This window comes from Cynocephalus volans, chromosome 1, assembly GCF_027409185.1.
Source record: "Cynocephalus volans isolate mCynVol1 chromosome 1, mCynVol1.pri, whole genome shotgun sequence".
Classification (NCBI taxonomy): domain Eukaryota; kingdom Metazoa; phylum Chordata; class Mammalia; order Dermoptera; family Cynocephalidae; genus Cynocephalus; species Cynocephalus volans.
In genome coordinates, this window is record NC_084460.1 from 25,726,651 (window position 1) to 25,742,641 (window position 15,991).

Genomic DNA, 15,991 nt, shown 5'->3' on the forward strand with positions numbered 1-15,991 from the left:
TTTGTGCATTCTCCCAGGTAGCTGCCCACCTGATCCAGTACCCTGTAAGTAAATTACCCTCTTAATTATAATTTTTTGCCTTACTGCATGGAAGTGCCTGCTTCATTTCTCAGTCTCAAGACACTGTCTCAGTTTGGTGGGCATTTTGTCTTTGCTCCACTTTGGAGAGCATGGTGATAGCCTGAAGATCAAAGGACTGAGTCTTGATGTATTAAGTAGAAAACTCCTTACTCATGACATCCTCAGTTCTTACCACTGAAAACAGAAGCAATCCTTCTAACTATGGTTAAATTTTCCTCAGGGTCATGTAATCAGGCTGCAGAAGACTCACATTTTGAGTCTATCTATGGCATCAATCCCAACTTAATTCTAAGAGTATACAGAAAAGCTGGAATTCTGGCAATAGCTGTCGCACTGTTATAAGACTCCCAAACAGTGGGATGGAGCTACATGTTCTCTTCAAAAGCTCTTCGTATTATACCTGCTTGGTGCCCAGGCCCAATAATGCTCTGAGAAGGGGAGGGAGGGGGATCTCTGGACTGTATCAGCTGTGACATCTGGATTTCAGTTTAGGTAGTTGGCCTAAACCCCCAAATAACTTTTTTTAAAAGGTAAAAGTCATCCTGTTGTTTGGGGTGTGGTATATCCATACTCATTTTTGCTGCCCCATGCAAACCCAGGGTTTCTTCCAAACATTCATCAAATCCAAGTATGTACTCTGGTTACTAACAACAAAAGAGTCTTCACTTGTGACTTCCAGTTCTCTTTATGTCTGGTACAAGGCTGGCCATGCTTGTACTGTCCATGTAATCTGCCAAGGTCTCACAGCCCTGGCCTCCCACTCCACGCCTTAAATTTGCCCTAGACTTCAGTTTTCTGGGAGGGCATGTCTTAGGCATGTCTGAAGAAAGCAGGAAAAAAAAAAAAAAAAAAAAAAAAAGAACAAAGGGGTGCTGCACATGGTTGTTAATTAAAGGCTTCCTTTCTCCAAAGGGATGGACGTAAATGCAGAATGAGTCAACCGGCTCACATTATCTCTGACTTTCCCATTGGAACAGATGATCAATACCCAAATCCAACATGACGTACAAAAGCCGACCTGCTTTCCAGGGACTGCTACAGTACCATGCCCCTGAATTCAGAAAAACCAAAGTTACCATTCATAAGACTACTTCCCCAGACCCCATGTCAAGACTGTTTTTGCAGCCTGGCAGAATAGAGGCATTTATCTTCCTCATTACGCCCTATGGTGTGCCTGGGTGGCTCTAATCATTCCTCCCAAGTCCCTAGACAACACTTTCTTTAACAAAGAAACAAAATACAGAATCCTGACCTATGTACGACGCAGACTGAGTTACAGCTTTCCCCTGGCACCTCTAACTGAAAGTGAAATTCCTTTAAAGTTGGGAAATTCATTGCAGTGTTTTATGGTATTGATTTATCTTAAACTTGGTTGGCAGTTTTAAGGCCTGTCATGCCTCTGAATCCTAGAAATGCTGGAGGAGGTTTCCATTTCCTCTGATTTTGTAATACCACGGAGTACTCACTAGTGGAAATGAAAAGAGGGGCTGGGAGCTTGGATGCTGCTGCCCCCTAGTTATCAAGACAGAACCTTGGGCACTCTCCCCAGGTCCTGGGCCCATTATCTAACTACAGCTGGGAATTTCACTACTAGAATATACCCTCTCCCCCTGCAGCTGTCTGTATCCAACAAAGCCTCGGTAGGCATCCTGAGCTGTGACCTCTTCACATCTCACTTGGCTTACCAGGTACCCCTAAATCTATCTTCAAAAACAGCCCCATAATACTACCTCCTCCATGGAGCCTTCCTTCCACTCTCTCCAGTCCTCCTGTATTTCACTGAGCCATAACCTACCACAACTAAGCGTCCTTGTCTTGTCCCCACTACTAAACTGTAAGATGCTAGGGGACAACATTAGGGTCTAAATGATCAATGTCACCACTGGGCAAGTGCCTGCCATATGGCAGGAGGGCTCTTGCTCACCAAATCTGACTTGGCCCCAGGATCTTTCAACACAGGGCTGCAGGCAGCCATGTCAATCAGAGTAGACATGGATGATGAAATCCCTTGCTTTAGCTAGGATCCAATGAGTGAGCTGGAAGATTTGTCAGAGAGAAATACAGCAACCCCTGCCAGTTTGCTTTTGGTCCTCATCAACCTTAAATCTGAACTCACTTGGAAGGGGCTTCTCCCAGGGTACCAGGGACCAGAGACAACTAGGATGCCTTAGGCTCATATCAGAGCTCTTTCCTTGGCTGGTGCCAGAGACGGTTCTGCTGTCGGCACTCCCTTGGTGCCTGGTGCTTTCCTGGCTGGGGGCATGCTTTGGGTCTCCTACTTTCCAACCTTCTGGTAATTCTGACCTGTCTGCTTGTGTGGCTTCTCCTTCCTGTTGCCTGACACTTGTTATGTGGGTGCCTCACTACACCAGCCTTGCCTCTCATGCCAACGTTTGGGGCTGTATTGGTGTGACACATGGGAATCAGCATGCTGGCTGCCCTCACCTGCAGGAGCAGCGGGTGGCCCTCCTACAGTGTGCCTGAGCTAAGATCAGTTGTCAGACCGTATACTTAAACCTAAGGGGCTATGTACATAGTGCTATTTGGAGGGGGAACCTACCATCTTCCTCAAAATATAAAATATAAGTATAAAAATCAAAAGCTGCTTTTTAAGAGACTATAGGAAGCAGAACAGAACGGTGGGATTTCCAGTCAAGTATACCTTATTTCAAATCCTGACTCTCAAAACCTTAGGAAAGTGATTCTCAGCTTCCTCATCAGCACAATGAGAGCAAATAAAAGAAGAGTTATGCAGATGAGGCTGGATAACAATGTACATAAAGTGCTTAATTCAGGACTGGAGATAAAAAGGCAGGGCCTCTGCCCCACCCAAGCCAGGGGGGCCCTCAAAGCAGGTTTTGATAACCAGGAGCTGTTATTGTTGATGGGAGTGTCTGTGTGTCCCTGGGGTAAGAGGAAATGGGAGTTAGAAGGACCCTAAGTCATCAGGAGCTTTGCTCACAGCTGGCTGATTAAAAGAGCCATTTGATTTGCCTGAAGGGATGCTACACAGGCCAGAGGGAGCCAAGGATGCCAGGAGGAAGAGGATGTGAGCAGCAACTGGGCCTTGACGTCAACAACCCCAGGGCAGGCATGTCTCCTCATGGATGCTTTCACGTCCCATCCCACAGAACTTCAAGAGACACATTATCCCTGGGGGCCACCAGCCCCATTATATAACTGACGGCTCAGCTTACTGCTGTTGATGTAGCAGGAACAATCAAGAGAGGGTAACAGCAGGCCACTAGGGAGCTGCCTGGGCCTTACAAAAATACCAGCCTTCCCCACCTGGGGAAGAGAACTCAAAATACACAAGTAGAGAAACGAGGCCCCAAGGGACACACCTCTAGGTACATTGGAACATAGAGTGACCAGGGAGTTCATAGTTGAAGCTTGAGCTTAAATCTCCTGGGGGAAAAGAGACCCAACCACTTTGAATCTTCATGCACATCCCCTCTCCCCTCTTGAGCAGCTCTGTGAAGTGCCAGTGAGACAAGGCAAGGCTCGGACCCCACTGGAGAGACAGGGATACTAAGATGGCTCAGGCTCTTGGTTCATGGCTGTCCTGACAGCTTGGCCTGGAAGTCACACTCAACAAAGAAGAGACCTGGAGACCTATCTAGTTCTGGGTTCCCAACTCTCACCTAAACCATTTTTTAATTTACCCTCCAGGGACTCTTTTTTGAAGTCCTTGCTATTTAAAACAAAGTATATTAAGTATTTCTTTCCTGTTTTTTAGTATCACTGCTGATTAACTTGGCACCCATAGTGTGACATAATTTGGGTATAATTCCAGGTAAAAGAAAGCAAATTGATAATTATATTGGTATCAACGGTTTAAGTGTAAGCAAATGTGCTACTGCCTGTCAGGTAAGCTGGAAAAGCGTTTGAATCCCTGTAATATCATCAGGGATGCATTAGAGGTCTGGGGAGCTCCCCCCCAAGGTAAAAATTTCAAATCTCGTAAAACAGAAGTAAAATCTGAAGCCCAGGTCAAGTAGCCAACCCAAGTCACCCAGCACCTTAGCCTAGAGCCACATCTTTGGACCCCAGGCCAGGGATGAATATATCATCTATTGTTTCAACAAGGAATGAGGCTTGATTCTTTCTCTCATTTAGGTAGCTACCAAGATCTCAGATAGAGCAAAGAATATTTCCTGTGACCCCTCAGTTCACACCTACATCTGATTTCCTTCAGCAGGCCTTAGCTGCCCACTCCAAATACACGAAGCCAAGGCCCTGGGCTTCCAAAGGCCCTAGTTACAGAGGTTTGTATATCAGACAGCAGACTTGGCCATGAATGCAGATGCCCTCATCCCACAACAACCTCCCTGCTAGCACGCGGGCGGTGGCACCTGGAACATCAGCTTGGCTGGCTTCCTGCTTGGCGTAAGGCTTGTGGCTGGCAGAAACCATTAGGAATTATTAAATATCTTCCAAAAGTGGCAAATAAAAGAGATACAGGACCCATCATTGAGTAATCTTTAAAAATAGATTCATTTTTCTGAAACAAGTGATTGAACAGAGTGGCCTTGACTACAGCTTTGTTTGAAAAGAAAAGCTATTAGATAATCCTCAGAAGCAAGGCTACTGACTGTGTTCAGAGGGGAGGGGAAGACAATACTTCCAAATCAGGCCAAAGTAAGTACCTAAAAGTCTACTGTATGACATTTAATTTAGGCAGTTTATATAGGGCACTCACAACCTCTGGTTGTGATTCCCCCCACAACCTCAATAAGATAAATATAATGGGCTCCATTTTACAGATAATAACACTGAAGCCCAGAGAGGTGAAAATAGTTGCCTGAGGCCATACAGCCAGTAAGTCACAGAAATGGGACTCACTCCCTGCTCTGTCTCTAGGCAACACTCTTTTCCAGAGAATCCCGAGTTTCCAAACCGAAGTGCATTTCCTTTCATTTTTGCCAAAAACCATAAACCATTCAGCCCTCACTGAAATGTTACTCTGAGATCTACAATCCTAATCTACTGAGGTGTTTCTTAATCTGTTGGTACTGGGGACAAGCTTGTTTTCTCAATGCAGCCAGAGTTTGAGCCATGACAGTCTACTAGGAAAGGTGGCTAGGAATCAGGATGCACAAGTTGTGTCCCCCTTCATTTGGGACCTTGAATTTGACCCTTCTCTCTAGGTCTCCAGCTACCATCCACGTCTCAGTTCCTCCTCACCCAAGAGTAGTCTATATCACTGGCTCTAAGTGGGGTCTGGTCTGGGAGTCTGTGAAGCCGAACCCTTCCATAATGACGATAGGGAAGTCTCTGCCTTTTTCACTTTCATTCTCTCATAAGTAGAAAGGAGTTTTCCAGAAATTCCATGAATGACATGGCACCAGATTTATACTGCAGAAACAAATGAGAGTTCAGCTGACCACTAAAGAGATTTACCAACCTAAAACAATGCCACTACAACACACTAAATTTTCGTTTCTGAAAATAGTTATTTTTCATAAAATATGACACTTCTGATAACATGTAACTGGTTTACTGTTACTTATTCATTCATTTGAAAGGAACATTTAAAATATTTGTTGTAATTTTTAATACTGCAAACATCCATAAATATAACACAAAACGAAAGCTCTTTGGAATTCTCAATTCCAAGAGCGTAAAGGGCTTTCAGATCAAAAACTGTGAGAATCATTGGTCTGTTCTCTCAGTTTTCAGTTCCTCTCCTCTCATTCTGTTTCAAATCCACTCTAGTCAGGGGTTCCCTCATTACACCATTAGAATTGCTCAGGGGCCCTAATGACATCTAATGTGCTAAATCCGGTGGTTAATTGTCTTCATCTCACTCAACCTACCAACAGCACATGCCACAGCTGATCACTCCCTTCTCTGGAGGTCTTTTCCTACGTCTCTGGCACCGTTCTTTCTCCCCAGACTCAATGCTGGGTGGCCCAGAGCTTGGGCCTCTGACCTCTGGTCAGTCTCCACGCTAAGATCTCAGCAAGCTCTAAGTCTGTGTCTCTAAGCTGGACCCCTCCCCTGAACTCTAGACTCATCTGCTGCCCATTCCACACCTGCACTTGGATTCTAAATAGGTGTGCCAAACTTTTACATGACTAAAACCTAACTTTCTCCAGCCAAATCCACTTCTCCCAGTGTCTTCCCCATCTCATTTGATGGCAACTCTATCCTTACAATTGCTCAGGCCAAAACTTTGGAGTCATCCTTAATTCCTTCCTCTCCTACCTCACGACCAATCCAGCAGGAAATCCTGTTGACTCTGACATAAAAAAAAAAAAACCCAATCCAATCATCACCTCCCCTGCTCCTCTGTATCAAGCCACCCACCATCATCTCTCACCTGGATTATTACTGCAGCCTCCCATCTCATCCCTTCACTTGCCCCCTGCAGCTTATTCTCAGCACAGCAGCCAAAGTGACCCTTTCAAAACTCTTCACACTGGCCTGCAATGCCTCGTCTGCTTGACTTCCGTCATGTCTCTATCCTCCTTGCCTGTACTCCCCTCCTTGCTCACTCTGTCCAGCTTTCAGGCCCTTACACTGACTGTTACTTCTGTCTGGGATGCTCTTTCCCCAGAAATCCTCAAGAATTGCTTCCTCAACTACTTCTAACCTTTGTTCAAAGGTCACCGTCTCAAGGAGACCCATGTGATCTCTCCCATTTAAAAGTACAACCCAACTCCCACCACTGTCATCTCCCTTACCCTGCTCTGCTCCCCCCACCCCAGTACTTAGCACTGTTTAACATATTACACATGATTATTGTGTTTTCCCAGGAGACGGAAGCTCCACAACTGCACAAGTTTTTATCTGTTTTGTTCACTAATGTATCATCTGTGACTTAAATGGTGCCTGGCAAATATTTTTCCAATAACTATGTTGAATGAGTAATTGGAATTAGCTTTTCCACCCATAAAGGTTAGCAGGGGAAGAGAAGGTTAAACTCAGTGTTCTTCCTAACTCAAGCTTCTGATTCTCTAACCAGCCAGATACAGCTCATTTACACCACAACCAGGTCAAAGCTTTTGGCACAAGGTTTAGCTTTGGCCACACAGACATGGGCCCAGGCCCACAATTCTAAGTGCCTACCTAGGACAGGGCAGGACAGGCTACGGTCAAATTGGCACCACCAGTACTGTACTGACTAGCCACAAAATAAATTAAACAGCCTGGGACATTTACCAGTGACCACGTTCCTAATCTTTTCTCCTCTTCTCAAGGTCACCTGTTTCTCCTAGATGAGGGAATCACTCTCATTTAGCTAAAACTCTGTCCTATAAAAAGGCAAAATCTCAAGTGTGGATGTCCAAATGGGAGCCCCGATTACAGTAAGTTGTGACAACCTCATACTCCTAGTTTAATTCAGGTCCTTCTTCTAATGACAATCTCTCCTATGCCAGGGCAAATTTGAATTCCCAGGGCAATGGGAAGTGATGGCATGAAATACAACGAAAACACTGTCTAGCCAATGCTTTTGATTTCCAACACAGCACTACCCTAAACCTAGCTTTGGGGATGCTATTCTCTCACTCAGTGGGTGGTAGGACAAATTGGCCTGGCACCTAGAAGGTACTTGATGTTTGTGGAATGGAAGCATTAAACCCAGTAACTCATTCCAAAAATACATACATTCACTATAACACTACAGATGTAACCCAGCTCAACTCAGTGCGAAACAACTCCATCTAGAAGTCTGAGGGAGAGGAATGGAAAGGAAGGAAACTAAGAACCCACCCCAGTGACCGAAGGCCCTGTGTCTGATGGTTTCTGAGGCTCTTACTTTGTGACCACTGAGATCAGCACTCTCATATCACCTCATCTCAAGACTTCAGCAAAATATAAAAAGTAGCTTATTTCTAGCTTGCCATACTGATATCAAGGTTTAAAAAAAGAGGGAGGGAGGAATTGCTTGAGTAAGACATACCTGCCCTTAATTTAGTAGGGTCTTAGGTAAATTACTTAATCCCTTGCAGGGTTGTAACAGTGAAACAATACATGTGCAATTACCTAGCATATATGGTCAATGTTCTTTTCCCTTCCTATAAAACACAGCTGGGGATCCCTGTTAAGGAAAATAATTCAGAGCTGACCAATGCACTAGCAGCATTGGTATCAAGTGCTATTGATCTCCTAACACTTTCCTTCCCCTGCTTCCATACCTGGCCAGTTGTCTGCCTATGCTCCATCTTGATCTACGTACTCCTCTCTCCTCAAGGCTACTCAGTTTCAGGTTCAACGTCTTACCAGTGTGAATAAGATAATTAGTCCAACTGGTCTCCCAGACCTCAGCCTTTTTTCCATCTAATCCGACTTGCACATGCTGAAAGTTATCTTAGTACTGCGAAAGCTATCTGATCACTACTCTGCTCTGGTCCTTAGATGGCTCCCTAATGTGTACCAAATCAGAGGCAGATTCCAGGGTCCCACATTTTACCTAATTTCTGATCTTATTTCCCTTGCTCACACTTCAGACTCTAGTCCAATTGAACTACTTTGCTGTTCCTGGTACATGCTTTTGGATTTTCCACCTCGACTTCTGTCCACACTGTTCCCTCTCCTGGCAGGTCCCTGTCCTCCTTGATCTTTACAAGGCCTACATTCCTCACTAACCCAAATTAGTCTAGTCTAGAAAACGTGTCAGGGGCCTTCCGGCTTCTGGAGACTAGTCCTTTTACCTGGGAGGCTTCCTCTACCCCCCATTCCCTTCTCTTGACTCTGGGCACCATCACCTGAAAGGAAAATTTCCCTCAATACTTCTTTCTCCTTCACTGTAAAACTATGATAAATATTGATGAAAATGTCTCTCCTTAAGCTGCTGAATTCATGAGGATGGGGAAAGTTTGATTTTGCTTATCATTGTTAACCCAGGGAGCTTAGCATAGCACTTGACAAAGAAAAGCCTACACAAGTCAAATAAACAAAGATTTCCATATAAGAATATTCACTAATACACTCTTTATAGTATCTAAAATGGAGAAACAATCTGATATCTAAAGTAGAATGGTTAAATTATGGTTCATATAATGGAATGTCATAATCACTGAAAGCCATATGACAAGGGGGAATGCTGAGATTACTGTTGAGTGAAAAAAAACAAGAAACAAAACTCTACCTAACTATAGCAAGATCTAAACTATGTAGAATTGGATGTCTGTGTAGGAGGATACAATTAGAGTGTATTTATTCTCTGAAAACTTGTACCTCTTTTGCATATTTTTCTACAGTGAGCATCTATTACTTGATACGAAAAAGTATTTCTAAAAGACACAGCTCAAATGCAACCTCCTTTCAGAAGGCTTCTCTAGACTTTTCAACTCATACTCAAATAATCCCACATATCCCTCTATCAAGATGTGGGGGGATTTTTGATAACAAGCACTTAGTTCTCTTCCACCCTGCATTCCCGCCAACTGCACAGGGCCCACCGCAGGGTTCAGGATGAAAAACCCGGTCCAGTAAGCATGCATGCAGAGCAGGTCCAGTAAGCATGCATGCAGAGCAGGAGCACTCACCTCATTTAAAAACAGCCAAGATGCTTTGCCCTGAATTTTAAGCAGCACATGTGACCTGGTCCATTCTGGTTTCAAGTTCAAAGGCATCAGGCCGGTCCTGTGGGTTAGCAGCTAACATATCTTTCAAGAGCTGCTTGATCCCCTCAGACATGGAAGTCCTGCGTTTCTGGGGGATGTGCAACTCCATCTTTGGGTTTTCTAGCAGCGCCTCACCAACAGGGACGATCTCAGTCCCCTGTTTAATATAGGTCCCCAGGAGCTCCTTCTTTGTCTCAGAGTCAATAAAAGTGATTCTTTCTATCATTGCCCAGATGATAATGCCCAGGGCAAAGATGTCTGCCTTGGCCGTGTAGTGTCCCTCCCAGACTTCGGGAGCCATGTAGAAGTCTGAGCCACAGGCTGAGGACAGCCAGTATTTATTCACATTCACATTTTTGTTGTCTTGATTGCCCTCTTTGCCTCGGGGTGCCAGCCCGGCACAGACCTTGCTTAGTCCAAAGTCTGCCACCTTGAGGATCGGTGTGCCAGACCGCTCTGTGATGAGGATGTTGTCTGGCTTTAGGTCCCTGTGCACGATATGGTTTTTGTGCAGGAAAGCAATGGCACTCGTAAGCTGTAGCATGAAGCTTTTGTTGGTGGCTGGGTCTGGCCTCCGGGATAGGACGTACTGATTCAGGTCTCCACCTTCACAGAACTCCATGACAAACCAGAGATAGCAGGGCTCCTCGGCATAACCCAGGATCCTTTCTCCTAAATCAAAGGACGGAAGAGCTTGAGTGAGATTCACGCCACTTTTAGACTAAAGGAACGCAGCATATTAAAGTAAGAGTGACAGTGGTGACAAGCAGTTGCGCCAAGAGGACCTGCACAACTGGTATCGAGCTAACTCTACACAGGTAGGCCCGTTTCTCCTCATAAAGACAAGTCAAGGCATGACACAGGCGTAAGGCACTGGTGTCAAGCACCGGGGTTTGGAATGAAAAAGCCTGGGTAGGAACTCAGGTTTACTGCTGTCTGTTGAGCGTGAAGCCATTCAGTTTCATTATACTGACTCCAAACGGGCAGCCACCACACCACCCATACCTCCCAGGGCTGCTGGGAAGATGGGACAAAGCATATGAGAGGCCATCAAATGTCCACTGCTTCTATCACCACCGCTATCCCACCTCACGCAAATGGCCTTCCCACTCTCCTTTCCTGCCCTGTGTAATGACTCTTGCTGATGGATCTAGAACGGCACTACAATTTTAATTATTTCAAAGAGGCATGCTCCAACCCATCAGTATTTTCTGTTAGCCCCCCATATGCCTGGCACTAGTTAAGTACACGGCATGCCCCCAGCTCTGTGAAGCTTAGTTTCAAGGAGATGACACGTATCACAACAGCAACCATTATAAGCCATACACCCACATCAAAGTCAACTTCTATGAAGGGTGCGCAGGAGTGGCCAGATCTGAAGAAGCCAGAAGGGGCAGGAATTGAATTACCCTTAAAAGTACAGGAAGGAGACCAGCAGAGGGAAGAAGGGAATTCCAGGGCTGAGAGAGGGAACGAATAATAAAACGCAGGGATAAATAGACCAGAAAGGTGTCTGGTGGCAACAGTGGGGTCTGAAGCAGCTATATAAGGTGGCGTTCAGTTGTGTGGGCTTGAAATGCCAGTAAAGCTGGGGACTGGCATCTCCAAGCAAATCCCAAGTCTTTATAAAGCAACTGATGGCACACTGAGCCCTCACCTGGCTGTTATGTGATGACTACAACTGCCCCAAAAGCTAAATCCAAGTAGGCAGATGTCTTATTTTCTTATGAGGAGGCTGGGCCTGCAAGTGAAGCGACTTGCCCTGAGTGGTCATATGTGTCATTTTTAACTAAGCAGGACCTGAAGACAAGTCCTTTAGTCCCCAGTACGGTGTATACATTCTACCAAAAACGACAGCTGCACTGCCTCAGACAGGCTCTGGCAGAGAGGTCCTTTTTCTAGCTATTTACTTTATATTACAGAACTGGTGATCCGCATGATATCCCTCTAACCAAAATGGCCCAGAAATTACCAAGGCACACAGTCTACCAAAGCCAGTGGTTTGGGAGTTCTACATTGAGCCAAGAAGATGAACTGATGTACAATACAAAAGCTTTAGGTTTTAGTCCACAATCTGACAGGCCTACTTCCCCTGAGATTATATAATTTGTTTATATTACTAACTATAAAAGTAATACAGGTAGAACCAGTTTAGGGCAGATTTTTTGTTTGTTTGTTTTTTAGTCAGTTATTTCCCTTCTCATAATCCTCTTTCTAGGTCATTGGCTGAGTGTGCTGAGGCTCTCTTTCTAAAAACACTGCAAAATGAAACAGCGTGCGGAAGCCCAAATCAATCTAGACTCTAGAGTAAAGACCCATAAAAAGGAGAGTAAGAAATGTTTAGTGGTGATAGAGCCAGAAAGGAAAAGACAAAAAAGCCATCAAATTTCTTCTGCAAACGGCATATCAGAAAATAGTGAAACTTCTGGTCGGGGAACAGAGGGTGGGGAATGACGATTATTTTGTGTACCATGCTGGTAACTATGGAAACAAATAAAAAGAAAACGAGTCTACAAAACAGACTATAATGTAAGTCTAGGTTATAAGAATCCAGGGAAAGAAAAAAGGGTTAAAAAAAATAAATAAATAAAACAACCCAAAACCAAGTGCCCTAAGTTAGTGAGAGGGTTGGGGAGATGGGACCTTGGACAGAGGGGAAGTGAACTAAGCTCAGGAGACGCTACGGGGGGTTGTTTGTTGAGAGGAAAACACTGGACAGGAAGAAGGATTCTCAGAATCACATACAGCATCAGAGAGCATGACAGAATGGAAAACTGGGGAATGCAGCTACTCGTCCCAGAGACAAAGTGCTTCTTTGCGCAGGCAAAGGCCTTGGGCTTATTTCACGAGAAGCTGGAGCATGTGTCTCACATGGGAACACCCAGCAGCCCACTAGAAACAGAAGGGGCACATTAGGATTTCAGTTCTTCACTCCAGGCACTGTTTACCTGGGCCTCTCAGCTACCTCATGACCTGATTCACGGAGGGGACATGGAGGGGACATGGATGGGGCCTGACACTTGGCAGGTACTCAGTGCATTTCTGTGGAGAAGCAAGACAGGGTGAAGCAGCAGGAAAAGCACAGACCAGGAAGCAAGGAGCCTGGGTTTAGACTCCAACTCTGCCCGGTGGTTTGCCAGGTGGATTCTTAGTTCAAAGGGAAACACAGGGAGACTGAGGTATGATGAAATGGGGTCTAGTACCTCGGGCAAGTCTGTCAACCTCTCTGAGCCTCAGTCCTTTCATTTATCAAATGAGAGAACAACACCTATACCACATGATTGCTGTGAATTAGGCCACAGATATAAAATACATTTTGCAGAGTATAAGATACTTTGGAGGAATCATCCACTGACCATCCCTAACATCATCATTCCCATCTCACCCCAGTCAAGTCCTTGGAAGTCATGATTTCAATAATTTCAGTGCTGTAGGCCACAGAATAAAGTTCTCACGTGTTAGGCAAAAGATGAAATTTAGATCAGAAAATAAAAAGTGGATGATTCCATACAAGGCATCAAATTTCTTAGGCTGTAACAGCTAAAACCCATGTTCTAGCTAGACCAGACCACTCTTATCTGGGATGATCTCTCTACCTAAAAAGCAACCCCCCCAAATCTCTACAGGTATAACTGAGTGTGACCTTAAGGCCAGCTCCAGTGCCAATCTACTTTGCACTGGTTCTGAAATGACACTAATTCCTGAAGACCAAAAGTGTCACTGCGGTCCACCAGTCAGAGTAGGGGCTGATGGAGTTTGAGCTCAGGTCCATCTGACAGTGGGCCCCGTGGGTCCCCAACTCCACCCTGTGGTTATTCCCCCAGTTTCAGGATGTTTAACTGGGACAGACATATGCAGCAACTACTAGAATCCTCACATGAAATTTATAGTTCTTTGAGAGGACAAAATTTATTTAAGTTTTATAATTCACTTGTCTGGTATAACCTGACAGTTCTGTAAGATTAAAGAGTTAAAAATTTAGCTTCCTTCCCAGAGATGGAGGGAACAGTGAGTGTTACTGGGAGGTGGGGTAAGTACCTGTGGTAAATTAACTGGGTTCCAGGCACTATTTAAAAGCTCATTATGTGAGCTGTCTCTTCTTACTGGATACCATTTTATTGGTGGAGAAACTAAGGCTGAGAAAGGCTGAGTAACCTGCCTAAGAGCGCTGTCTTGAACAGTTGGGCAGGATATGAGCCTTGAGAGCCAAGTCCTTCCACCAGACAATGCTGTCTCCCAGTTCCCAGAGGGCTTTAAAAAAAAAAAAAAAAAGTACTTTAAAGAAAGGAGGCAGGCCCACTTTCAGGATAGTTTTACTACTTTTCCCTCAAGTCTAATAGCCAGGTGACCACAAATACACAGGGAGACAGAGAAAATGCTAAAAAAAAAAAAATTCCAGTTGGTATCTCACATCTCATTATTCATGGAAATAATAAGTAGTGTTGAAGTCTCCCAATAAAATAAAATGTGACCTGCTTCACTAAGAAACTTGAGGCCAGCAGGCTCAGCATAAGGACAAATTAGTATGAGCTCTGGAAATGTAGGTACCTCCTGGAAAGATACAAAATATCCTGGATTTATAAAGCCTATTCCCAAACCTCCTCCAGAAGCTAGATTTCCAGGTTCTGACAATTCCATTTAACCATTTCCTGAGCACACACTGCTGGTCAGACACCAGAGATAAGGGGTGACTTAATGAGCAGTCTCTGCCCTTACGAAGGCTTCTTCTGGTCGTTAGAAGCGGAATGACTTCCACTGTGAGAGCAAGGAAGAGAGCCCAGGTCTGCCTGTGGAGTGGGGAAAGAAGTTGGGTGAGAGAAAGGCAGGCTGCGGACAATTGCCAACAAGGCCCTTCAGCTGCGTCTCCCAGAATGTGGAGGGAGAGTGAGCACACGTGCACGGGGGTGTGAACGTGCAGCCAGGGACCCAAGCAGTCTGGGAAATCTCAGAAGAGATGTAGTAGAGGTAGAAATGAGGATGATGTTCTATGGCAGACTGATACCCTAAGAAATGGGAAGTGACTAAAAGTTCTCTATCGAGAAAGACACTGTATTTAATTTTATTTTATTTTTAAAGATGAGCAGTAAGGGGATCTTAACCCTTGACTTGATGTTGTCAGCACCACACTGTCCCAAGTGAGCTAACCGGCCATCCCTATATAGGGATCCGAACCTGTGGCCTTGGTATTATCAGCACCACACTCTCCCGAGTGAGCCACGAGCCGGCTCTAAGACACTGTATTTTAGAAAGATACCATATTGCTTACTGAATCTAAGAAGTCATCAATTTTAAGACACACAATTTCAGTAAGACATAGAGGCTGTTGACAACACTATGACATACCACTCAAATCTGATTTCAGAGACATTAACATGTGAAAGAGCATGTCTTGGACAATTAATGAAATCAGTTCCTCCTGGAGGCATGAGGGGATGGAGATAGGAAGACAGACTAGCGGCCAAGGCCCGGAGAGTTGAAACCCAGAGGAGTAAGGGCTGGCAATGGAGGAGACAAGAATGGGATCAGAGAAAGGTCTTGGAGGTTTAGGATCAGAACTTGGTAACTGGTCACGTGTGGTGAAAAGGAAGAATTTAGAGGGTACTCTACCCAGTCCTCTCTTCTCACTCCGAGCTCGTACCTATTCAAATGATAACTATATCCCCTTTTACAGGTGATGAGACTGAGGCTCAGAAGATTAACTTGCCTATGGTCTCACAGCTAGTTAGGGGCAGGACCCAGTCTCCATAGCCCGGATCCTCACAGCCAGCAGCAGCACTTCACACTTGGATGTTCTATTTCCCACAGTTCCTTGTAACAGACACTTCTGTACGCCCCAAGGAATTTAATGTTCATTAAGTCCCTTGTGTTGATGGTCCAACTATGCAGAATGCAGATTCCTTTTTCAGTAGAGGACTAATTATGATTTTGACTTAAATGTGCTGGGATGATAGCAATTCAGCAATATGTATCACAAGTCTTCAAAATGCCCAACCCATTTGACATAAAAAGTGCTACTCTAAAAAATTTATTCTAAAAGTACTGAAAGGACAAAAAAAACCCCCCAAAACCCTATCACCAACAACTAAAGACACACAAAACACCAAAAACACCCAGAACTGGTATTCCACACAGCATAGCAAAAGTGAAGGATTGGAAAGAACTTAGTTGTCCAAGAATGGGTAACAGTTATGGTACTGCCACTGCGTTGAACACTTTAAAGGGCCATGTTGTACTTCAACAAAAATTTACTTAAAAAGCCAAAAGACAAGGTCACATAGCATGTCATAAACAAGTTTTAATGTGAAGGGGGGAAAAAGTAGAATATAAAAATTATA

At 44.6% G+C, this 15,991-nt stretch overlaps 1 protein-coding gene across 2 annotated transcripts in view; it reads right to left on the minus strand.

Moving 5' to 3' along the window:
- Window positions 1-15,991, minus strand: part of STK35 (serine/threonine kinase 35) — a 49,936-nt gene that overhangs the window by 26,022 nt on the left and 7,923 nt on the right. For both annotated transcript variants that reach the window (XM_063114451.1, XM_063114443.1), the window contains exon 3: window positions 9,579-10,328. In XM_063114451.1, coding sequence (XP_062970521.1) covers window positions 9,616-10,328 — 713 coding nt within the window. In that variant the 3' untranslated portion in view covers window positions 9,579-9,615. The remainder of the gene's footprint in view (window positions 1-9,578; window positions 10,329-15,991) is intronic.